At 56.5% G+C, this 25,055-nt stretch overlaps 2 protein-coding genes across 2 annotated transcripts in view; one reads left to right on the top strand and one right to left on the bottom strand.

The window, feature by feature from the left end:
- The window catches only part of LOC116876272 (kinesin-like protein KIF19), a 31,994-nt gene extending 24,334 nt beyond the window's left edge, over window positions 1–7,660 (top strand). The window contains exons 17-21 of the mRNA XM_032872322.1: window positions 795–903; window positions 1,380–1,772; window positions 3,322–3,451; window positions 6,219–6,326; window positions 7,302–7,660. Of these exons, the coding sequence (XP_032728213.1) occupies window positions 795–903; window positions 1,380–1,772; window positions 3,322–3,451; window positions 6,219–6,326; window positions 7,302–7,660 (1,099 nt within the window). The remainder of the gene's footprint in view (window positions 1–794; window positions 904–1,379; window positions 1,773–3,321; window positions 3,452–6,218; window positions 6,327–7,301) is intronic.
- A 5,316-nt stretch (window positions 7,661–12,976) lies between these two features.
- On the bottom strand, window positions 12,977–19,671 carry LOC116876271 (translation initiation factor IF-2-like). Its single transcript, XM_032872320.1, has 5 exons — window positions 19,624–19,671; window positions 19,442–19,549; window positions 18,224–19,223; window positions 13,183–13,240; window positions 12,977–13,070 (listed from the first exon to the last, which is right to left on the bottom strand). Exons 1-5 carry the CDS (start codon window positions 19,669–19,671, stop codon window positions 12,977–12,979), a joined length of 1,308 nt encoding a protein of 435 aa, XP_032728211.1.
- Window positions 19,672–25,055: the final 5,384 nt, after the last annotated feature.

The raw sequence follows: 25,055 nt of genomic DNA, 5'->3' as shown, positions 1-25,055 counted from the left end.
TTGTCACCACTCAGATTTCGTAGATGAGAGAGCAGAGCTCAGGGACGTGAGTCCACTGGTCAGGGAGCCTGGGTGTGATGCGTGACGCTTTGTTCTTGCAGTCGCTGATGAACTGCCTTGACAGGATGCTGCTAGAAAACCCTGTTCTTGCAGAGTAGTTCTCTCTGGAAGTTCTGGCTGGAAGGTCACCATCCCTTCCCCTTCCAACGGCCAAAGTCTTCCACACACAGGGTCCTGGGCCAAATCCATGTCTTTATTCTATCCTCCTCTCCTTGCTGTGCCTTGGATGTGCCAAGCTGGTCCCTGCCCCAGGGCCTTTGCCCATGCTGTCCCATGCCCAGCAAGTTCTTCTAACAGCACTCAGCACAAGTCTTCCATTGCTGTCCTTTGGGCCTTTGCTTAGACATTTTGCTCCTGTTGCATTTGTCCCATGGCTGGTTGAATTCCTGCTGTGTGTGCCGCAGCCCAGTTCTGACACTGACCACCCAGAGCTGTTAGGGCCCCAGTTAGGGCCTCTATCCTCTACATGATTGCCCCCATGGCAGAGGCCAGCTGCAGGTGGAGTCCCCGGGCCACCCGTGCTTCTGATCTGTTGACCACCACTTCAGGGGTTCCTGCAGCTCCCTCAGGTCTGATAGGGACACTGAGCTCACACACCCAGCGTGTCCCCTGGCCTTGCCATGGCTTGACATGGGCTGCAGTGTCCTGGGGTTCAGGCCTTGCTGTCCCTGGCTGGATGAAGGGCCGCAGGCCCCGGTAGCTAGCTCAGCAGGTGCATCGCGTGTTCCCCACAGCAGCGGCTACAGGTCCTTGGAAGCCACACCATCGAGAACGCTGGACAAGCAAGATTCTCTTCTCCCTCCACCATCCCTCCGTGTCCTGCTGACTCCTCCAGCTCACGAGGTTGGTGTGCGGCCCTAAGCAGGGCCTGGGGTCTGGGGAGGCCTCCCCTGCTCCTGCAGAGCAGTGGGGGCGGCTATGAATATTCACGTCTTTCCTACAAACTACCTTTAAGAAGCTGCTAGTTTCATGACCAGTGAGCGCTCTCACTCTGGGTCACGTGCTGAGGAGGCCCCCTGCCCCACGGGGAGCCCTCTGGCCTAACAGGGGTGCTGGGAATCTCAGATCCGTTCAGAGAAGCCACATCCATGGCTCCACATGTGAGATGCCCTGGGCCCCTCGGCCCTTGGGAGCAGTGACCTGTGCCTCCAGGGTGTCCTGGTCCCGGGGATTGCTTCTTCACACACCTGCCTTGGCCCTCCTCCCACCCCACTGACCTGGAGTCATTGGCCCTGAGTTGGTTTCCGGAGCATAGGCAGGGGTGGGCCAACCGGGGTGGCCTGGTGACATCTGACCATCGCTGGTGCTTGTTCCTACAGCCATCGAACTCCCTGAGTGTGAAGAATTTGGTCTCCAAGCTGTGCTCCATGACCAGCCCAGACCTGGGCACCTTGCAGGCAGCAGCAGAGGCCAGCAGCCCGGCCCTGAGCACCCAGGTCCTCGAGGACATGGCCATGAGCACCAAAAGCATCGCTCTCATCGCAGCTGCCCGGCGCTTCAAGGCACAGGACCGTGGTTGGGGTAGCGGCCACTCCTCCCTCCACCTTCCAGAAGAAGTGGCCCTTGACTCCAGGGACCCGAAGGCCAGTGTCACCCCAGCCCCGAGCCCAGCAGACCGGAGGTGGCCTCTCGCCAGCCCAGGCAGGGACCACTCTGTGGAGAGGAAGGCCAGGAGGAAGCGGTCACCATCCCTGACCTGGAGTGTGCAGCCGGTGGGTGGACATTGGCGGGCCTCCTAGCCCAGTCCTGGGGTCCAGTGGAGCTGGCAGAGAGGGAGGGTCCCCCAGGCGCGCCCACCCCTTCCTAACCGGAAGCCATGCCACAGTGCAGGTAGCAGTTTCCCATCTTGGGTCCTTCCCTAACATTCTTCCGTAAGTGCTCATGTGCGCACATGGTGTTGGCGTTTTAGCCCTAAAGTGCCCTGCTAGGTTCTAGCGCATGTCGGCCACATAGCAGCTGTCCCCACACGGTGTCCCGTTCCCACGGGAGCTTGGCACTGAGCCCGGCACGCGTGGCCCCCCCACTGCCGGGGCTGAGCTCCACATGCGGTCCCGTTGCGCGGCTACTGACAGTCATCTGCTCCCTGTTTCATGGCCAAGTAGGTCGTCTTTCATTTCTGACCCCGTGGGCCTCTCTCTGTGGGGTGTTCCTCGTTTCTAGTTACCTTCCAGGGACGCTGGATGGTGTCGACCTGTGGACGTCTCTTCAGCATTTAAGCAAAATCCAGCACACGGCAGAGCGCCACACTAACCACTCCCTGACCACACTGACCACTCGCTGACCGCAGTGATCATGGTGGTGTGAAGTTACGGTTGCGTGATGGAGAGGGTGGGTTTGCCACAGGTTCTAGTCCATATGGAAATGGTGTTTCCTTGGCGAGGTTTCTTTCCATCCTACACTTAGTTAAATAAACTGGAGGAAGTGAGCAGGCTTCACTCTGGGCACGCTGGCTGGTCGCCGGGGGCCTGGCAGACGTCATCCCGCCTCTGCCAGCCACACAGTGGACATTTGCTAACTCAATCTGAAGCCACCCGCAATCACTCGGTGGGGTTAAAGGTGGGATCATAGCAGAGGTCAGAAGGTGAGCGTACCAGTCAGAGCTCTCCAAACAGAACCAGTAGAATGCGTATGCACACACGTGACACAGATGCTCCCACACTCAGACATGTACACACACACTCATATTCACACACTCACGCACGCACACACATGCACACACATATACGTTCACGCGCACGCACACACACACAGAGAAAGGTTTACTATAAGCAATTGGCTCATGTGATTTATGGAGGCTGACAGATCCCAGAGCTGTGGCTGGCAAGCTGGAGGCCAGTTTATGTCCAAAGCCAAGAAAACCCAAAGCCCCAGCTCAAGACAATCAGGCAGGAGCTTTCTCCCTCACTACCAGGATGGTCAGCGCTTTTGTTCTGTCCAGGCCTTCAACTGATTTGACGAGGCCCACCCACACTTGGCAGGCAATTTGCTTTACTCAGTCAATCTATTTAAATGATAACTATTTAACCCCCCCCATTGTTGGGGGGTGGCACAGAGAGGAGAGGATGGTAGGGGGGCACAATCAGCAGCCAGAAGAGGATCATGGATTTGTTCACTCATTCATTCCTTTCTGGGGGTCTGAGGTTACCACTAGCAGTGATCCTGCTGCTATCCATGTGTGGCTTTGGCTTAAAGTGACCTTGGCGGGTCAACCCTTCCACGCCCACTCCCCACGCCCTGGCCTAAATGTGCTTGTCCCTGCAGGTGCCGGACCTTGCCGCTGACAGCCAGCCGCCCCCAACACTCACACAGCTGACAAAGTCGTCTGGGAAGAGCTTCTTCCCCGCCGTCCCCACGGCCTCCAAGATAAAACCCAGGCTTAGCGTCCACGCAGGTACAGGATCGGAAGATAAGCTAGCAGACTGGGGCTTTGTCGGCTCCTCTTGTCCAGGGCGAGTCTTTGGGAAACGTGTGGGTGTGGGCTGCTGTCAGTTGTCTGTGCCTTGCTGTTAGTTTCAGGTTTTCAGGGCTGGGTGTGGGCCAAGGCCACAGGCGCCACGAGGCGCCATGTTCCCAGAGGCGCTCAGTTTTGCTTCTGGGCCACCTGGCAACCTGACGGAGTTTGAAACACTCTGGGTGGCCAGCGCGGTCCATGTTGGCCCAGGTTTGAGTGCTGGCTCCTGTGGTTGTGTGCCCAAGACGTGCTTGTGGCAAGGGCTCGGGATTGCAGACAGAATCATTGACGAGAGAAAACCACCTGTGTACTCAGCCGTGAGGTGACCCCCCCACCCCGGGCGGGTAGAACGAGAACACTGGCCCCTGTGTGGGCCACTGGGTGTGGCTGGTGGATGCAGGTGAGGGTGTCAGTGCTCCTGCAAGGGTGCCCACAGGCTGTGCCCGACCTGCACCAGAAGGTGCCTGCATCCTGTCTTTCTAAAATCTCTCCACTGGTCTTTTCAGTGATGCATCTCTGTCATATTTGCCAAAGTATCCATCCCATAGAGGCTGGGAAAAACCTACAAGCAGGCCAGTCCTGGCCATGGAGGAGCCTGTTTCACTGGCCACATGATCAGAGCTCACAGCAATGCCACGCTTACTCTGTGCCAGGCGCTTGGTGGTTGTCGTCCCCGTGGCGCAGAGAAGGAAACTGAGGCACAGAGGTTCAGGGCGTTGCACGAGGTCCCACACTGGGCGTGCAGACCCATTCCCTAGTGCCCAACCACACTCCTGTGCCTTCCCTCATGCCTTGTTTCTATGTCAGAGTATGTGTGGGTCAAGGAGGGAGTGTGTCTTAGGGCCGTGGCCATGGTGTGACAGCCACACTCTGTCTCGCTCTGGGTGTACACCTTGCACCACCCGGTTTACATCTGCACTCTCAAACTCTTCAGAAATCTCTGGCCTAGGGACGGAGTTCGGACACCACCCCCCCAACCCCGTGATTTCTTGGTTCGGCTTCTGGGACTGCTGGTGGTGACACAGGCCCGTGATAGGACAGCAAAACCTTGGAAGCTCTTCAAGGGTTCTTCATCCGTATGCGCTTTGCCGCTTTCAGAAGCTTTTATTCACTCGTCTTCCTGTTTCCACCGTGCTCATAAACAGTCACCCGGTCCCGGAGAGGGCAGCGGCGTCAGGCGTGGGAATTCTGTGGTGCAGGGCCGGGCGCGTGCCCACCACCATCCTCCCAGCAGGCCCTCACCTGGAGAGGCACTGTGGGGACACCTGCCTGGGGCAGCTTGGGAGAAGCCTGGCTGTGCCCACGTAGCCAAAGCCTCACGGCCCTGTGATCTCCCGTCCCCTGCAGACAAGCCCCTTGGAACATGTCTCTACAGCTGATTTACAAAGGAGCTTACTTTGCCTCCCATTTTATGATGAAATTGCTCATGCACCCAGACGTCGGGACAACAGTACACAGAGCTTTCCAGCACAAGCAGGGGCCGTCCTCTGCCGACTCCTCTCCTGCGTTCCTGCGACACTTTTCCATCCACTCATGTGCTGTTTGCTTTCCTGGAGTGCTCTCCAGAGAATCCCTGAGCGGGCTGCCTCCCCGTGCGTGCGTCTTCGGAGCACTTTCTGTCTGTGATGACTGACTGTTGCACGTCATGGCTAGACAGGTTCAGTGGCTTCCCTACGTCTGCGTACAAAAGAAACCAGCGTTTTCCAGTAAACCAGAGTGGGCTGAACTTGGCCCCATCAGTGGGCAAGAAAGGGGCACAGCCGGAGCCCCCAGCTCATGGGAGGTGCTGAGCCCTGCTTTGTGGGCCCCCGAGCAAAGGCTGGTCTTCTTGCACGGGGTGTGTCTTATTGCGCAGGGCATCTCGGGGCCATGGGAGCATCGGGGCTCAGGCCCTTAGAGCCGAGTACTAGTCCGTCTCCCACGGGCCACGTGCTTGCACTGTTGCCGGTGGTTTGCTCCTCCCAGCCGTGGTGAATCTCTGTTTCCGGGTCTTTGGCTAACTCCGGGCATGTGTGTCCCAAGGCAATTCTCCGCTGAATTTCCTGGGAAACCACGGCCCCGTCTCCCACTAGGGCCGAACCATGGTTCATCACCACCAGCACTCCTGAGTCTCCGTCCCGCTCTGCAGGCTCTGCCCTGTCACCTCTCCTGGGCCCAGACCTCTGACTCCCCGTTCCTTCCCAATTCCCCAGCAGCAGTGGGCCCAGCCCTGGCTAAGTGTCAGGAGAGCTCTGGCCTGTGAGGGGATGGCAGCCTGAGAACAGAACAGCCCCCTCTCTCGTGGGGACACGTGTGCCAGGAGGAGGCAGGTGCTGGGATGAAAACAAAGTGACCGGGGTGGACCGCAGGGCCGGGGATCTGAGCTCAGGCTGTCAGGCAGCCTCTGCACAGGGCACCCAGCTGTGTCTTGGGGAGACACCCTCTTCCTCACTGCATCCTCCTCCACTCAGTAACCCCAGGATACCCACCCCGTGGCCGGGTCACGGCCAACTCAGAGCAAACAGGGGAAGGAGAGGGAGAGGGAAAGGAACCAAAGCCAGAGGAGGGAATGTTCCAGAAAGGGCTGGGCTGTGGGAGTACACACAAAGAGCCCAGTGGGCATGAGGTAGGCACTCAACACGCTGCATCGATTGTGATGTCCTCTCCTCCCCAGGACTCACAGCGTGTTCCTAAACTAACGTCCTCTCCTCTCCTGTTCACTGTGTAGACGAGAAGATGCCCCCAGTGCCCGAGGTCAGCTTCACCTTCCCCAGTGCCACGTGGCAGAGCAGCCCAGGCCCGAGCAAGGCCCCGCTCCGGCCCCGGGACATCCGAGGTCAGTGCCTGCACCATCCCATAGCTCCTGCGCCTCTGTCTGCCCACCCCCTGCCCCCACGCACCCATGCTGTGCCCACAGCGGCCATAGTGGGGGCTCGGGTCCCGAACGGGAGCAGGAGTACTGTGCCAGCCGGGTGCTCGCATTCAGGAACAGTGATGCCTGTTCCGTGACTGATGGTTAGAACAGCCCCCCAGGAGGGCTGTTAACTTTGCACATCGGCCCATGGTGTCGTGGAAGCACCAGTTTGCCTGTGACACTGCTGGGCCTGGGTGCTAACCCGGAAACCCCAAGGGCACACCCCGTTCCTCTCTGCCCATGTCTCAGAAACACTGAGACTGCGACCCAGAGACGGTTTAAGCATGTCAGCTTCTGAGTGCATGTGACCCTCTCCCCAGCCTGGGAGGCAAGTGCCTCCCGAGTCCTCTCTGGGGATGGGACACACCCTCTGGCAATGTTTTCCGCCCCCCACACCCCCAAAACCAACACACAGCCGAGTCGTCGGGAAGGATGGGTATAAATCATCAATAGGCCTAAAGCCCACCAGGGAGGGAAGTTCTTCCTTACGTCTAACCTCAGTCCCTCTTGCTGTTACTGTTTCAGGACAGGTCAAGAACTCGTTATTAGGCCCTCCTTCCAAGGGTTCTTAGGGAAAGGGTCTCAAAGGGGTTTGCTGGCCGTGCCCTTGGGGGCAGTGGCACTAGCCAGTTTAAACAGCATGGGGGATGGGAAACGTTCCACGAGTATGCCCCCACCCTAATTGCATACATCCTTTGTGGTGGAGAAAGTGGCTGAGGGGGGTCCCTGACACAGAGACAGGCCTGTGTCACTAGTGCATGGGGAAGTGGGGTCCCAGGCTGGGGAGGTGCAGTTCCACAGGGACACGGGCAGAGCTGGAAGAGGGAGGCGTGCCCATGCAGGTCCTGAACCCAGTGGGGCGGCAGCTTGGGCCAGGCCCGGGACATCTGCACCAAGGACCCGGCAGTGGGGACTCTGGCTTCGCGGGAGTAGGCCTCGACCACGAACTAGAGTCTCCCCCCCCCCCCGTCCAGGGTTCACAGATAGTGGACACCGACACCACAGTCCGCTGCCCCCCAGTGCCCCCTGCAAGCCCCGGGGCAGCGCCAAGCGACCACGAAGGCCACAGTGAGGATGCCAGCCAGCGGACCAGGCACGTGGGAGCAGGTGGAGAGCGGCCACAGGCACAGGGCTCTCTCTCCCTGGAGCTCCAGGGAGAGTTCAAGAGATGGGGCCCTGCCGGGGACCCTTCAGGGGCAGCTAGCCAGCTTTCCACAGCCTTCTGTGCCAGCGGCTGCCTCGCTAACCCCCTCTAGAGGGAGGGCCGTTGACAGGATGTCAGAGACCTTCTGAAGGATCCTCAGGAGGAGGCAGGCCTTGTTGGTATCACTCCTGGTCATGGGTGCTCCTCTCAGGATCACTCCACCCTGCTGGTTCTGCAGCGGGATAACGCTTTCACTTTTCACCTGATGGGGCGAGGCCCACCCGCACTGCAGAGGGTCCTCTGTCCAACAGAAGTCTCCTTGCTGACTGGAATGTTAATCTCATCTGCAGAACACCTAGGCAGCATCACTGACCCTGGTGTTTGACCAAACACCCAGGTGTGGTGGCCTGGCTGAGTTGATGCTCCAGTGAACCCCCACTTTCCATAAGCCTTGGCCAGCCAAGGGTCAGCATTCCATCTCCGTGTGTCTACGGGCTCCAGAACAAGCCGGCATCGGGAATGAGAACACCCTCCACTCCTGTGACCCGCCCACCCCCTCACTATGTTCTCATGTCCCTCCCCACGCGCCCCCGTGCAGAGGACACCATGGCCAGTGGTCAGGAGCCAGTGTGTTGGCTGCGAACCCAGGAACCGAGGCGCTAAGGTCACATCAGGATAGAAGAGTCTGGGAAACCTGGAGCACCGTCCACAGAGCGCCAGGCCGTCACCTTCTCTGAGTCTGCTTTTGGCACTTCTGTGTCTTTCAATCCACTGCCCGCATGATGGGCTCTCAGGGGCACCCCGTGTGGGGGCCATGGGGACTGGAGCCGCCTCCCTAGCAGCAGGATCCCCGCCGGCTGCGGCATCCGGTGGAAGCAAGTGGCTCTGGGAAGCCACTTGTAGCACTTTGGGGCTTGGGGCCGAAAGGAGGTGGTGGTGGGGCCTCACAGCCCACCTGGGAAGTGGGCTGTCTTGGACGCATGGGTGCCCAGCACAGGGGGACAGCTCATATGTGTTGTGCAAACGCCACAGCTGGACACCACAGCCTGCCTCCCCTCTCGTCGTAAGACCCACTGTCAAGGAAGACCTGCAGGGGGCTTGTCCTTCCTGGGCCTTCTGGAGGAGTGTGTGGAGGGGAGGTCGGTCCCACATAATCTTTGGGGGCTTTGCTGCCTGCTGTGAGCAGACCTGCTGGGGACATCCTCTGATGCCCACCTCCCCTTCCCTAGGGGGCAATGCTGAGCCTGGAGGCAGAGATAACGCCTTCTTTCCCACCCTGGCCCCAGATCCTGGGTAGGGCAAAAATTGCTGGTTGCCCCCCATTTCTACTTGCTTTCTTCTGGGTAATAGAATCCCCAATTTTTAGCTAGTTACATGGCTTCCCAAATAAGGACTGGATGTTCCACCCTCCTTTGCAGCTGCATATGGCTGCGTGACTAAGTTCTTACAGATGGGGTACAAGCCAGAAGCAGCTGCTTACAGGAAATTTGAGCACAAAGGATCATTAGCACGTTCTTCATGCTTCTTGCCTTCTTTACTTCCTCAGTCCTACTACCTGGAATTTGCATGTGATGGCTGGAACTCTAGCCACCATTTTGAGGCCTTGAGGACAAAGGCCATGCCCTCAGGAGGGTGGAGCAGGCAGCTGGAAGGAGCAGAGTTGCCTCTCAGCATTGTTACATCCCATCCCCCAGATGCGGACTTGATAGAGGAACAAGTGCACCTCATCTTAACTGATCAGGGAGGGGAAGCCCAGACAATTGCCAGTTGTAGGTGGAGAAGTCCCTGGTACTTCTGGGAAGTGACATCAGCAGATTAGAAATGACAGGATGGCGGGACGAGGCTTGGGGTCAGGCATGGACCCCAAGAGGTTCCTAGGTTGGCATGAGTGTGCAGAAGAAACTCCTGCTCTTCCTACACCACATCTGGAGCTGGGCTGAAAAGAGAGCTGCGGCCTGGCCCATGCACCTGAGAAAGGGCTGAGGAAGCACTTACATTTGGGGGATGGGGGATGGGGGCCCCAGCCTCATGGTGGGTATTAATGTTCTCCAGCAAAACAGAACTGCCAGGGGGTGTGTGTGTGGAGGTATTCAGTTTAGGGAACTGGCTGGTGCGACTGTGCAGGCTTGGCCGGTCCACCGTCTGCGGGATGAGTCAGCAGGGGACACCTGGGGCAGCGCCCTCTGCTCAGGACAGGTCAGCTTTCTTTTCTGTTCAGGCCCTGGGATGATGGGACAAGGCCCACGCACTTTACAGAGGGCCATCTGCTTTACTCAACGTCTGCTGATTTACATGTTAATCTCACCACAAAACACCCCCACAGAAACATCCAGAATAACATCTGACCTGTGTGGGCACTGCGGCCCAGCCAGGTGGACACATGAAATTCGCCATCATGGGAGGTGACACAAGACCGGGAAGAGCCAGGCTGGAGAGGGTCACCTGCTCTGTGCCGGTCTGTGACAGCCAGGGAGACCCCTGAGCTCAGGGTCAACCTGGGGGACGGAGGCTGGGGGCAGATCTTGAATTTGGCCCAGTTTGAGCCCAAAATGACCGAGGACAATTGTATAAGTGTCTGAATGTCCCCAGGGGTTGTCTGTGGGTGCATGGGAGTTCAGGTGACTGCAGATTTGCACTTGTGACATGAGGGTCACACTGTGATCTCACCACTTTAAAAAGACAGAAAGTTATATAAAGGGAGCGATAATACATCCTCCCCCACCCCCTGCCTTCTCAGAGGTAAGTCCTCTTCAATGACTGGGAGCATGAGCTTCCCAGTTTTACCACAGAATAACCCAAATTCAGAAGTGTCTCCACTTAGGTCTCCACCATGGCAGAGGCTGCCACAATAGGGCACAGGTGGCTTCTGGGGGAGGTGATGCCAGGGGGCGGGGAGAGAGGAAAAGCCACCAAGCATGGGCACTACCGTGGAGCTGCTGCCAGCAGCGGGAGGCGGAGGCTGCCGGGACCCAGGCTTACAAGGCAAGCCTCTGGAGTGGACCCCCAAGCATCAGGGGACGGGATCCGGGGGGCACTGGCTCTGCATTAGGCTGTGTTCGCAAGTGGCCGGGGTGTCTCGCCCTGTCCCCAGCAGTAGAGGAGCCCCAGGGCAGAGAATGGAAACTCTGGTTCAAAACTCAGAGCCAAGTGCATTTCGGCACTGTCCACAGGCTGCAGGTGAAGGCCAAGGTGAGGTCTGAGGGCCAAAGGCATCCGGGACAAAGAAATCCCTTGCACACACACTCACTCATACACTCATGTGCACACACACTTGCGCATGCGCGCGCGCGCACACACACACACACACACACACACACACACACACACTTGCACATCCACGCACCTGTCTCCCGCCTCCCTCACTGCTGTTGCTCATCCTGTTCTGTCGGCTTCGAAGCCCTCTCCACCTTCCCCGCCAGCCTCTGGTCCTTACCCAGGAGGCCTCTACCCCTTGCCTACTGGGCCGGGACTCAGAGCCTCTTCCATCACTGAGTGTGCGAACCATGTGATGACTGTCTTTCTGTGAGTGTCCCCACCACCGCACCTTCAGCACCACAGACCAGGCCCTGCCTTACGTCTCTGCATCCTCCCTGACCTGGAGCAGGTACCTGGGATGGCTGTGGAATGAAAGGGTGAGTGAATGAGTGGGTGCGGGCAGGCACTGCGCTCAGAGCTGGGGGTGCAGGGCCGGGGCCCTGGCCTGGGACATCTGTGTGTGTGGGGAGGTTGGTCCCCTCCGCAGAAGTGTGACGTGCTGGGAGATGTGCAGAGGGGCACACAGGCAGAGCAGCCATCTGGGGGCTTTGCTGTACCCGTGCTGGGACCCAGGTGAGGCAAGGAAACACAGGCACTGAAACGAACACTGTCAAAGAAGGGGGAGGGTAAACCATTACCCAGCCCCTCACCTCACTGCAAGCCTCTGGGGGGTGTCATCTGCCTGTGGCCCAGGGACCTGGAGCACTGCCTTGGTTACTCATGACTAGGTGACTGGGCTGGGATTGTGGGTAGGTGGGCAGGTGCTGGGCAGGTGCTGGGATGTGCAGTAGACACGACCCTGAGGGTCTACAGTCACCTGAGTGTGCCAGGGGGACAGCCGTGGAAGGAGATCCTAGAAACGGGTCACAATGCGGAACTTGGGGATACATGGGCAGCAGACCCCTTTTCACTGCATCCATTTTCTACCTATTTCAATCTTTACTGTGTTCCTGCATGACTTAATGTGGGGGGAAAAAAAGGAATTATTTTTAAAACAGCCGTGATTCCATTATATGCTGGTGTGGGCAGTTCTCTCAAATACACCAACTGAAAAAAAAAAAAAATAGAGGCTCCGAACAGTATGTATGAAATGCTTTTATGTCTATATGATGACAATTATATAACATATGCCAATGTGGTGGATGTGAATTATTTCTCAAAGAACTCCCAAGCCACAGAGACAGAAACCCGTGTTGCAAGGCCCAAGCCACTGCTGAGAGAGCCGGTGGGGCTGGGACGAAGGGGTAGGACTCAGCCCTTGAAAAGGAGTCTTTGTTCTACAGAAGGATTCTCCCCAAGTTTCTCGGGCTGCTATGTCCCCGATTAGAACCCCTGTCGTAGCTGTGTGTGTGCCTGTGTGATTGTGCGTGCTGCGAGCCCCGATCTGGTCCACGGGGCCCCTCCCAGGAAGGGAGGGAGTTTTGCTCCGCCCTTGACTTTGCCAGAGGTCTTCCTGGAAGGTTTGCTCTGAGACTTGGAGGGTCAGCTTTCTCCTCTGCCTGTGACCCGAGGTCCAGGTGGTAAAAAGGTACCAGGCCGGTCAGGGAGGGAAATGGGATCCAGGGAGGCCCAAGGCGGGGCCAATGGAGCCCCCACTGGCACTAAGTGCCGAGGACGCAGCCACTCCTGGGCAGCCACACACCGTGGAGCCCACATTCTAGAGAAGGTGGGGACAGAGAATGAGCGGGGAGAGCTGTGATGAAAACAAGCTACAGGGACAGAGTGCTGAGCAGGCTATTTTAGAGAGGCTAGTCAAGGAAGGCCTCCTGGAGGAAGTACAGCCCAGGTTAAGGGCAGAGCAAGGGCAGGGGGCAGACGGGTGATGTTGGCTCTGATGAGGTAACGCAGTAAACACAGAAGCCCTGAGTGAGACTCAGGAGGTGCAGTGGCCTCGGTGTTTGTGTACCCCCCAAATTCCTATTTTGAAATGCCGACCCCCGGCGATGATGGCATTAGAATGTGGGGCCTCGGTGTGGGGGGGTCTTGAGTCATGAGGGAGGAGCCCTCATGAATGGGACCAGTGCCCTCCCTGGACCCCTTCACCACATGAGGACACAACAAGAAGGTGCTGGCAATGGACCAGGAGGAGGGCTGTCCCCAGAATGTGGCCGTGTGGCCCCTTGATCTTGGACTTCCAGCCTGAAGGACTGTGAGCAATAAATGTGTATTGTTTCTAAGCGTCCCTGTCCATGGGATCTTGTTCCAGCAGCTGGAAAGGACTGAGATAGGAGAGCAGCGAAGGAGGGCTCTGGATGGAGGTGTGGGCACTGCAGCAGGAGAACCAACAGGTCCTATGGGGGACTGGAGCTTTGACAGAGAACACGTGAAGACTTGTGAGTTGCCCCTGCCTGCCTGCAGGGTGGATGCTGTCCCATGAACCTGCCAAAGAGGGGACGCTGCTGGAAACACTCCAGCACTGTGTCATTCCGAGGCTTTGCTGCAAAAGGAGAGGGACATGGGGGAGCAGATTCCAGAATCCTGCCTGGAGAAAGATGGGCAGGGCAGAAGCCCCCACTGGAGAGTGCTGGTGGGTTTTCCTGCAGAGGATGGCGTGAAGTGTGGGTGGCCCAGAGGAGTGACTTTGCAGGTGTGTAAGCAGGGACAAGCCCCTGATCACACTGGTGACAGAAGCCGTCAGGTGACAGGACCTTTAACCACTCTTGTGCTTCCTCCTGAGAAAGAGTCACGTACTCTCTGAGCTGGCTCATCCTTTCTGAGTTTGTACGGGTTAGCCTGTGTGTGGATCATGAGGGCTTGGGTACGACTCAGCTAGTGGCTCCTCCTCCCTCCAGGGTCCCCTGGCTTCCTGTCCATCCCCCAGGGCAGCCCTTAGCAGGCGGGACTGGGGGGTTGGGTTTCACTCTAACAGTGCTTCTCTGGCTCCATGAGCCAGAGCCATGGGCCCCTCACCGTGGCCCTCCAGGGGCCCCCTTTCCTTCCCTCTGGGGACTCCTGCTGCCACTTGAATGAAATGGAGCCTCGGTGGCCTCTGTCCCCTACTGGCCATTCCAGCAACCTGGAGGGTGAAGCAGAAGGCAGCAGAGAGGGTTTTCCAGGACTGGGTTTGGGGTGTGGTACATCAGGCTTGGCCAGAGCCCTGGGGTCCTGGGAGCTGCTGATCACTTCTGATGCTCCATCTCCAGCCAGCACCCCTTTTTCCCCCCCGAGTTCAAGAAGGAAGCACCCTGCTGTCTTCCCAACAGCTACGCGTTTCTCACTCTGCACGCCCAGCACCAAGTTCACAAGGCGTGTGCCGTTGACTGTTCTCCAGCGTTTCCTACCTCTCTTGGTGGCTCACCCTTGACTCCTCAGCCCTCTTCCTCCATCAGCCAGTCCTAAGCCCACCGTCTCCTTTCCAACCCTGGTCCTCTTCCCCCACCCCCGCCCCTACACTGCCACCACGCAACAGCAGCAGCGGGACCCCAGTGCCTTGCAGCTGGTCTCCCTGCAGAGAGGCTGTCAGGGGCCAGCTCTCCGTACACACCGTCCTTCTCAGGCATAACTGCTGCAGGAGGGGAGGGTTATCATTTCCAGCATTATCCAGGTAAGGACGTGGGGGCTCAGAGAGATAAGAGGTGGCACAGGGGCTGGGAAATGGGTCCAGCATCTGTGGCGGGGCCCTGGCACCTGGTAGACAGTGGAAAGCAACGCTGCAGTGAGCCCGGGGTGGGGCAGGGGGCGCACGTGGCCAGACACATCTGCTCTCTGGGATTTTCCCTCTGGCCTGCAAAGATTCGGGTTGATTTGGGGACCCTCACTCCTCTGCTTTATTCTTCCATTTGTCCCTCACAGATGCTCAGCGATCTGGTGCCCAGCAAGCACTCGGGATCTCCCCGCTGCCTCTATCACAGGCAGGTGACACTTCCTGGCCCGGGGCCACAGCCACTTTTCTCTTTTTCCTGTGGCAGTGGTGGTTAAGAAACCAGACATAGGCATCGGCAGCTTAGGACATCAAGATAGCTCAGACCAAAACACAGAGACTGAGCCAGCCAGGCTGGATCAGCCTGGGGAAGCTGCCACCTCTGCACCGGGGGGGCCAAGGCGGGCCACAGACAATCAAGTTGCCCTAGAGACAGATAGACAGACAGCTGGGGTCTGCCAGCTTTGCGCCTAGGGCCTGGTGGAGGGGGAGAGGGACGTCACCTTCTGGTTGGAGCTGGCCTGCTCACGGGTCCCGCCTAGCAGGTGCACTCCTGGGCCTGTGCCCGGGCCCAGGCAACCTCCGGAGTGCTGGGTGGCACTGGCCCCAGAGTCCTGACTTTGCTTCTGCTCCTGACTCGGCCACTTACACAGCTGTGTGTCTTTGGCTAGTGGCTTCACCTCTCTGAGCCTCTGCTACCTTATCTGTGATGGGGAGAGAATACGTAGCTCTGTCAGAGAGGGAAACAAGAATGTAGGTGCAGAGTTAACGTGAAGAATTGGGTTTGGGTTTGGGTTTGCTTTTTTTAATCAGGGTGAAACTGACACAAGACGAAAACCAACCATTTCAAGTGAACTCTCCAGCGGCGTTCAGCCCGTTCATGGTGCTCAGCGACCGCGACCTCCAGCTGGTTCCGCCATGCGTCATCACTTCCAAAGGGGACCTGGCTGTATTCTGCTGTTGCTCCCCCTTCCCCCTCCCCCTCAAGGGAAGGGCTGGTTCTATCTCAGCACCATGTCCTGTCCACCGAGACCCTCACCCTGTTTCCTGAGCTGGGTCCTGGTGCTCACCAAATGGCCTGGGAGCTTTGCTTGAATTCCCACGTGAGATGCTGGCTCTGGCTCCCGGACATCTGAAGCTCTGTTTCATCCAAACAAACTTTTACCGACCACCGCCCCCCTGCCCCACCCAGATTCGGGGCAACTCCTGGGGGAATTCCTTAAAATCCACAACATGCTTTATCCTGGCAAAGGATCTGAGAAGTCTGGTTGTAATTAAACATTTTAACTTTAATTTCCTGGGCCCACTCTTATTTGACTGGGGATCACTTTCATCTTTCTGCGGGGGCGTTCGTAACCCCCTCTGTAGGCTGCTGTTTCCAGGCATCGTTGGGGAATTGCTGGCCTAGAGGAAATATTAAACGAGCACCTCTGAATGCAGGGCCCCTAGCTAAATGATTTTATCTTCGTCGTGCACCACTTCTTCATAATTAAGAAAACCTTGGCTGGGAGAAAATTACATTTAAGAAGATTTTTTAAATGAAGATATTTAACTCACACGTTAACATCTGTCCTTTTGAATGGGAAGTTTACGGAAACTTTGACAAACATAGCCACGTAACTACCAGGACCGCAATCGAGATCTAGAACAGTGTCATCAGCCCTAAAGCCTCCCCCTGCCCTGGTGTAGTCACCCTTCCCCTAACCCCAAGCCCCAGAAGGCACCTGCCACTACAGTTTTGCCTCACCCAGAATGTCATCTAAGTGGAATCACGGGGTGTGTGCTGCTCTGAGGTTGACCCCACGCTAGGTTCATCTGTGTTGTCCGTATGGATGTCCCACAGTTTTTCTGATCGTTTGCTGGTCAAAGGAGTTTTGGGTTGTTTCCAGTTTGGGGCAATTATGAGTAAGCCACTAAGAACACGCATGTGCAGCTTTTTGTGCAAATTGAAATCTTCATCTTTCTTGGGCAAATACCCAGGAGTGGGTTTGCTGGCTGGTGCAGTAGACTTCTGCTCTCACTTTTTACAAAACTGCCCAGCTGTTTTCCAAGGGGCCAGGCCATTTGGCCTTCCTCCCCGCCATGTAGGAGAGCTCCAGGCTCTCGGCACCTTCTTCAGCACCGGGTATCATCACGTCTTAAAATTTTATTTTAACCATTCTCATAAATATTTAAAAGGAAATAACATTTTAGGGACACCTGGGTGGCTCAGTGGGTTAAGCCTCTGCCTTCAGCTCGGGTCATGATCGCAGGGTCCTGGGATCGAGTCCTGCATCGGGCTTTCTGCTCGGCGGGGAGCCTGCTTCTCCCCTTCTCTCTCCACCTGACTCTCTGCCTACTTGTGATCTCTGTCTGTCAAATAAATAAATTGATTTTTTAAAAAAGGAAATAACATTTTTAAGTTTATTATTATATAGTTTTTGATAAATTCTGTCCTCACCGAAAAAGGACATGTTGGAGTACTAACCGCTAGAACCTCAGATGGGACCTTATTTGAAGACAGGAACTTTAAGAAGGAAATCAAGTTAAAATGAGGTCGTTAGGGTGTGCCCTCTTCCACTGTGACTGTGCCCTTACCAAAGAGGAAGTGTGGATACAGAGACAGAGGGAAGCAATGTGAAGAGACACAGAGAAGATGGCCAAAAAGCCCAAGAGAGAGGCCTGGGACAGACTGCCCCTTGCAGCCTCGGAAGGGAGCAGCCCCTCCGATTTCCAGCCTCCAGAACTGAGAGGGATTCAGTTTCTGGGGATGAAGTCTCCTAGCCTGTGGCACTTTGTTATGACAGCCTGAGCAAGCTAAGACACATACAAAACAAAACAGGTGAAATAAATATCTTATATTTAACCTACCCATCACCTACCACCAACTTAAGACCTAGAATGTAACCACTACCTTCTCTTCTCCCTGTGCTCCTGCCCCCTGCTGTCCCGCCCTGTGTGCACCTGTCCTAGGGCACCCCATCTTGTGCACACCTGCCCCATGCCATCCCACGCCGTGTGCACCTGCCCCTTGTCATCCTGTCCCATGTGCACCTGCCCCATGCCATCCTGCCTCGTGTCATTCCGCCCTGTGTGCACCTGCCCCATGCCATCCTGCCCTGTGTGCACCTGTCCCAGGCCACCCCGTCCCATGTCCTCCCACCCTTGTGCATCTGCTCCATGTGCACCTGCCCTGTGCCATCCCACCCATGCTGGCGCTGCCTGCCTGCTGCAGGGGACCTCTTCCCCTCCAGGGAGTGGAGTGGAGAGGACTTATGGAAACTGGAGGCTGTGGAGAGCGACCCACTGCTTTGAGGTGTTAGCTGAGGTGCTAGCTGGAGGGGGTAAAGGGTACTGGTTTTGTTTTTGTTTTTAAGCTGGGAGAGGCCTGACCACGGTTCAGGTGGAGGGGATGATCCAATGGAAAGGAGCAGTCGGTGGGCTTGTTTGTTAGCGGTTCCCCTCCCCACCCCCCCAGAAGAGATACTCCGGGAGGGCAGGGCCTTGGTGTGTCTCAGGATCCAACTGGTGGGGACTCCGTGCTGACTGGCCGCTGGGCAAGGAGTGAGGACAGAGCCTCCGCTCGGAAGGCAGTCTGCTGTTCTCTGCGAGGAACCGCAGAAACCATCACGGATTGGAAAAGTTCTGTGGGTGGCTGGTGGAGAAGGCTGCACAAATGTGAATGTGCATGAAACAAGTTAAGGTGGTTAAGGTGGTGAATTTTGTCACATGCGTATTTTACCCTCGCTGAAGAAAACCCATCGGTGAGAACAAGGGTCATTTGGCCTAGGGCTTTGCTACCTGCCCGCAAGGTGAAGGCACCACCCTCTGGACGGACCTGGGACAATCTCGGAGAGGTTCGGTCACCCGCCCCAGACCCCTCTGCCAGCGGTCCGGAGGTCGCGAAGGAGCGGGGCAAACAGCAAGCCCTCGGTAAACGCAGAGGGACAGCGCCGGGCTCCAAGCGGTGTCCCGCAACCGCCTCGCGCGGACCCGCTGGAGGCGGAGCCAACGCCGCGGTCTGCAGAACCGGATTGGCTGCTGGGGAAGGGGGCGGGCTCCCGGAGCCGGGGGGCGGGGCCGATCGAGGGTCGTAAATACGGCGCCACATGGCACCAGTTTGGGGGGAGGGACCGCTGAGTGCGGAGGGCGCAGGCGCATTGAGCGCGGGAGCGCCTCGGCCTCCGTGGCCCTTCCGCGGTCCGCGACTTCTCGCGAGATATGGAACGGGAGGCGGGGCTCCGGGCGCCGGGGGCGGAGCCGGCAGAGGAGGGGCGGCCTCGGGAGGGTCGGCGAGGCGGTGGCTGAGAGACGACGACGACGAGGTGAGGTGAGGTGAGCTGAGGCGCGCGAGGCGGGGGCGCGGGGCGACGTGCGGCGCGGGGCGGCGGGGCGGCGGGCGGGTCCGGGCTCCCTCAGCCTGCGAGCAGGTCTGCTGCGGCCTCGGGCCGAGCCCCCGCTCCGGCCGCTGTGTGACCTTGGCCCGGCTCGCACCCTCTCTGAGCCCCCGGGCGCCCGGCGCTGGAGGGCTGCGGCGGCGGGTGGGGCGCCCCGCAGGCGCGCTCCCGGTCCCCTTGTGGGGCGCCGCGGGAGCGTGGACGCCAGCTCGGCGGTGCTCGGAACGGGGCCCCCACGCCGCAGTGCTCCGAGAACCCTGCGCTGGGACCCCGGGCTGAGCAGGCGCCCCCACCCCTCCACCCCCACCGCCGTGCTCCCGGGGAGCTGCGGCCACCTCCCGCCGGCCTGCGAGGCGCGGCCCCGCCCCGGGGGACCCCAGGCCGCCGCTGCGGGGCCGCGAGGCCTGGAAGGGGACCCTTCCGGAACCCTCTGCTCAGAAACAGCGGGGCTGCGTCTCCTGCGCGAGGAAGCCGTGCCCTGACCACTAACAGAGGGACCTCCACCGCCCGCTCAGGGTCCTGGCCGCGGGGCATCCCTGGCGAGCCACTGGCGCACGCCGAGGTCCGGCTGGCGCGGAGCACAACAAGACACTGTGTGTCTGCGATTTATTAAATTATTTACTCTGTGCTTGCCCTCGGACAAGCTCAGGAGGCCCCGGCTGAACGCGCGCAGGCAGACGCACCTTGAGGGGTGCTGCCCCCCCGCCAGGGTGTGGGTGCAGGCCTCGGTCTGGGGGTGGGGGGAGAAAGAGAGCGCACAGGGACGTCAGGACATTTGTTTTACATGGAGGCGGGGTTACATACATTGTGTAGGATGAAGGTGTTACAAGGGCGGGTTTGATACACTTGCATGTTGCAATCTGCCCACCCCAGGAGCATACCCACACCTAGCACAGGCCGGGCTCCTGGGCGTTTGGACCGCGTCTGCATGGAATTGCTTGGTGGTTTTCTTGCAAATTAGCTGATAGGACTTCTGTTGGGTATTTGCAGGCCTGCAATTGCGCTCGCTGTGACTGTGAGCCCGCTTCATCCGTCCTGCAAGCACTAAGCCACTGGTCCTTTGCAGGATGGCCAGTTGGGCTAGCTGCTGGTGATAAAGTTAGGCTGATTATGATACGGTGACCCGTGCGTCTAGGCAGTTATGTACAAAGTGTGAAGAAAGGGGGAAGAGTGAAGTTTATTTCCTGGTGTTGGAGTTTTCCGTGGTGCAGATGTGGGATGGATGTGGGGGCCTAGAAGGACGAGTGAAGGTTGGAGAGAACATTCCAGGTGGAGGCAGCAGGGCATGTGGAGACATGGAAGGGATTGGGGTGTTTGGGGGGGCAGGGCGGCAAGTACCTGGATTCATTGAGAAAGGGGGTTTGAGGATTGGGGTGGAAGCTAAGGCCAAAAAGAGGTTTCTTTTCCGAAGGGCCTTGAATGCTGTTCTAGACTTAGGGCTGTTATCCTGATCTTCAGTGAGAGGGTGGTCAGGGTTTTGGGTGGGATGTGATAGGTAAGTGTTTCAGAAAAGTAGGGCTGGGTAACAGGAAACATGGGTTCATGGTGTGGGGAGCTGGAGACTGAGTTGGGTGCCGTTGTAGAGGGAATGGCTTCAGGATGGAGGCCGAAAGAGTGGAGAGGGTCATCAGATTCGAGCAAGCCGGAGAACTCACAGCGTGTGGTGCTCTCTAGGGTGTGGTGAAAGGGAAAGGAAAAATGCTAGAGTAACCAAGGTTTCTCACTTGGCTGCTCGAAGGACAAAGCTGCTGCCTGTGATGGGAAGTGCTGGAGCTGGTGTGGAGGGGCATTTGGGTTGTAAGCTTGTAGGCTTGCAGGGTTCATAGTGTTTGTGGGCCTCCTGGATGAGACACCCTCTCATGGACGAGTGTCTGGGGCAGAAGCCTGGGGAATACCAGCGAGGAAGGGATAGGTGCTAGAAGAGAAGTGCGTCTGACGGCCAACACTGGGCCTGCACTTCATGGCCATCACTGCGTATCACCACAGATGGGAGGTGATTGCCTTCTAGAAAGGTCCTGAGGCTAAGGTGTGCTTGTGGAGGAGAGACAGTTATTGATACTGCTGAAGCAGATGCAGCTAGTGTACCATTAAAAAAAAAAAACAACAACCAAAAAAAGACCCACAACTTATATCTTATTTTCGATTTTGTTTGTCTCCCTCCAGAAGCTAGCTGTTGGTTTCACACCTCCTTAGTGTCTGTGGCTGTGGCCAAGGGCTGCTGCTTCTTTAGCCACTCGCGCGTACATGGGCCTCATGATAGCTGACACAGCAACTCCGTCCTTCCTGCAGTTAACCCAGGTGGCGGTTTCTGTAACTGCTTACAGAACTTGACAAATATTGCAGAGAGGTATGGGAAATGCCAGGCATAGCTGGGTAGGGGGAGAGGGGCGGGATGCAGTGAGTAGAGTTGATGGCTCCTGGGACACCACCAGCTGGCACTTGCCTCTCCAGGCAGGAGAGTGAAAAAGTCTTTGGGGAGTGTGAGTAGCTCAAAAGAAAGGACCTAAAAATAGTGACACCAGCCCTCCCCGCCCCCCCTTAAGGAGGCTCAGGTGGAACCGCACCATGGTTCAAAGCTTCCAAGTTCTTTTGGCACCCTACCTCTTAAATAGGAACAGATAACCAAGTACATGTGAAAACACCTCTCATTTGGAAGGTAGAGACCCTAGCTCACACTTGCAGGCGGTGTAGGGTGTGCAGGAGGAGGACTGAACAAGCGGGCTGCCACTAACATGCACACACAGAGAAGGGGAACTACTGTATGCAAGAGACAAGAGCAGGCCACTCTAGTAAGAAAAAGAAAAGAAAGTGGGGGGAACACTTGAAGAACCAAAAAGAGAACTCTTGGATATAAAAAAACACAGTTGGAGAAATAAAAAGCCCAGTTGGTGGGTGAAAGATACAGTTGAGGAGCTGGGGAAGACAGACCTAAAAGCAAAAATGGGAAGTGAGAGAGAAAAGGGACGGATCAGAGCGGGAGGCTGACATCTGAATGATCTGTTTCAGTAAGAAGAGAGAAAATAGGACAAGGCTGTCCACAAAATAATGCAAGAGAATTTCCTAGAACCAAAACTTCGTGAGGAAGGGGGTGGTTCCCTACACGGCCAGCACTGTGTGTGAAAAGGCAGGTGTCCTTTGCTCTCCGCATCTGTTCAGTTCCCAGTATGGGTCCTTGCAGGGTGGGGAGCAGGTTTGCACAGTGAGGGATGCCACGTTTCCACAGTAACGAGTGAGAGTTTGAGAAACAAGGGATTTATCTGGAAATGCTTTCGAGGCCATCAGTTTCAGAATTCGGGTAGTGAGAGTGCAGATGGAGAGAGAGATGTGCACACCCACTCCAAGGCCTGTTGCTGTGAAATCTCAGAACTCTGGGAGGAGGAAGATTGCGGTAGCTTCTAAAGATTTTATTTATTTATTTGACAGAGAGATCACAAGTAAGCAGAGAGGCAGGCGGGGGGGTGGGGGATAAGCAGGCTCCCCGCCGAGCAGAGCCGCTGCAGGGCTCGATTCTAGGACCCTGAGATCATGACTTGAGCCGAAGGCAGAGGCTTAACCCACTGAGCCACCCAGGCACCCCTGATTGTGGTAGCTTCTAGAAAAAGAATAAGAACAGGCCACCAGCAGGTCATCACAGAATGGTGCAGAACGCTGTGGGGACTTGTCCACAGCAACAGGAAGGTGTAAAGCAAGAGAGAATGGCTTTCAGAATTCTGAAGGAAAATAACCTTCCACCTCGAACTCTATACTCAGGCAAAAGAGGGTAGAATAAAGGTATTTTCAGACATGCCCCAAAAGTTCCCGTCTCACATACTTTAAGGAATCAACTGGTAGACAGTGAGGTGGTGAGTCTGGAAGGACAGTGCCAGAGGAGACGGGGTTTTCCTGAGAGGAGGAGGGGAGGCCAGCGTGCACACCTGTCCGGAGAGAGTTCTTGGGGAAGGTGAACTTGACATGGCACCCGGGCGCTGGGACATCTGGAGAGGAGATGTGGACAGCTGGCGGGGCTGGGCTGGATTAGTGATGAGTCCATGGAACACAAAGCAAATGAGAGCACAAGACTGTCATTAGTTCCAGGGAAAATAGACTGTTGTGCAGGAAGAGAGAAATAATTATGGTGTATGGCAAGGCGAGGCTGTGAACAGCCTTTGCGCAGTGATCGTTTATGTAAACACCGAATATTGTTCTAATTGAAACATATTGTGCCTGTCTGGAGATGGTGTAGGGTGAGTGGGGCGTGGGTGTGTGAAGGGTGGGGGGCAGGTGGAGGCATTTCCACCTGCCCCCCCCGGGGGGGGCGGTGTGGGAGGCCCTGGCCTAAAGCCAGTCCCCTGCTCTTCAGAGGCGATGGGGAGCCTGCAAGGTTTGGCCAACCCAGTGCAGGTGGGTAACGGGGAAGGGACAGGCGCTGCTGGGGTTTGTGGCAAACTCCCCAGCACAATCTCACCCTTTAACATACACACGTGTGTGCGGAACGTTGATAAAGACAGTCACACCGCGCTTCCGGCTCTACTGGGTGAGGCGGGCAGAATTTCGCCCGTGTTTGGTGCTGGGCTTGCTCCCTCCTGGGCCCTTTTCCTCACTCCAGAGGGGAGAGTCGACTTGTCTTGGTTTCCTCTTCATTATTGTGATTGTTCTCTGGATCCTGTCTCCTGGCTGTAGTCGCATAGCAGAGGCTGTGTGCTTCCTTGAACTGTATTATTTTTCTTTTACCTTACTATAAAGGGGTTTTACAAGCATATTCAAAAGTAGGAAGAGCGCTCTTTTGAATTCTTCGTTCCCTTTGCTGGGTTTCGGAAATTATAAAATCAGGGTCAGTTGTGTTTATCTGTTTTCTGTTAGCAGAACAGCTCTTTATTAAATACCTACTGTGTACCAAGCACTATTCTAAGCCTTCGGGCCACCTGCCTTCTCAAGTTTATGTGTTAGTGCAGACAGGGAGCAAGTAAGCCCGAGAACATGTGGTACTGAATGCGATGACACATGCCACAGAGGAAAAGTGGGTCTAGATGATGGGGAGTGCAGGGTGGGGAAGAACCAGGGGAGGCCTCGCCGATGAGGTGAGCTCTGAGCAGAGGTAAGAAGCCAGTGCAGGATTGAGCCACTGGATTCCCCAGGCGTGCATGTCTAGGCAGAGGACAGTGGATGGGGGCCAGGACAAGGAGGCCACTGCGGCCGGAGTGGGGCCAGTGAGGGGGCCAGCGGAAGCGATGAGAGTGTGGGGTCCCATCAGGTAGGGCTTGTCAGTGGTCACTGTAAGGACTGGAAATGGGAAGCTGTGAGACTCAGTGATCGGAGGGTTTTGAGCAGAGAAGTGGCATGGTCTGACTTGTCACAGAATAACGATGCTGCCATGTTGAACGCGGGTTGTGTGGGCTTGAGCGCAGAGAGCAGGTTGGAGGTTGCTGTGGTCATGAAGGTGAGAGCTGAGGCTAGCTGGAACAGGGTGCAGAGGACGGGCGGGCACCAGAGGGACTGGAAGAGATTAGAGTCTGGCTGTCTTTCAGAGGGAAAGCTCCAGGCAGGTTCTTAAACCAGTTATGGTGAAATTTATCATGAATATTTTCCCGTGAAATAATTTATTTGAATTAACTTAACTCTGAGAAATGAGTGCTCACTTGGACTCCAGAGTTAAATTCCATGCAGCAAATCCTTGAGTCTTGAAGGTGGAAGGTACAGGAGATGTGATCCCCGGCTTCTAAGAACTTGAAGTTTGGGAATGTGGGGCTAGTATGCATGCCTTGAGAGCCCGTCTACATGGGGAGATCAGTGGGGCTTCGGGACCCAGGGCCAAGAGACCAGTGTGAGTGGATAGCCCTCCATGCCCTGGGCCCAGCTCCTGGGGGAAGTTACTTTACCTCACAGGCCAACTTTGGGCTTGATTTTCAGTCAGGTCTCCTGGGACGCACATTAACCTTCTGTTTCATCAACATGACCATTTATTACTTGTTATTATGTAGATACCCTGTCAGATGTAGTTCTCGGGGTTAACTGAATACAAATGAAGTAATTCTGTAGACAGATGAATCCAAGTTCTGGTGGCTTCAGGTGAATGCCTGTTTTACTATGGGGGTTTTAATCCAGCTCCAAAAGATGCAGGCACAGCCCAAAGAGTAAATGTTGAGACCACTCATGGAAACTTTCCCAATTTCTGTTGACTAAGTGATGGGAACTGCAGTGAATTTTTTGCTTTAAGTAGTGTTTGTGAAGCTGGAAAAGAAGTGGGTAGTTTCTTATAT

The sequence above is a fragment of the Lontra canadensis genome, unplaced genomic scaffold, assembly GCF_010015895.1.
Source record: "Lontra canadensis isolate GAN:19392208 unplaced genomic scaffold, GSC_riverotter_1.0 scaffold45, whole genome shotgun sequence".
Classification (NCBI taxonomy): Eukaryota; Metazoa; Chordata; class Mammalia; order Carnivora; family Mustelidae; genus Lontra; species Lontra canadensis.
This window is presented reverse-complemented; position numbering and strand designations above follow the sequence as displayed.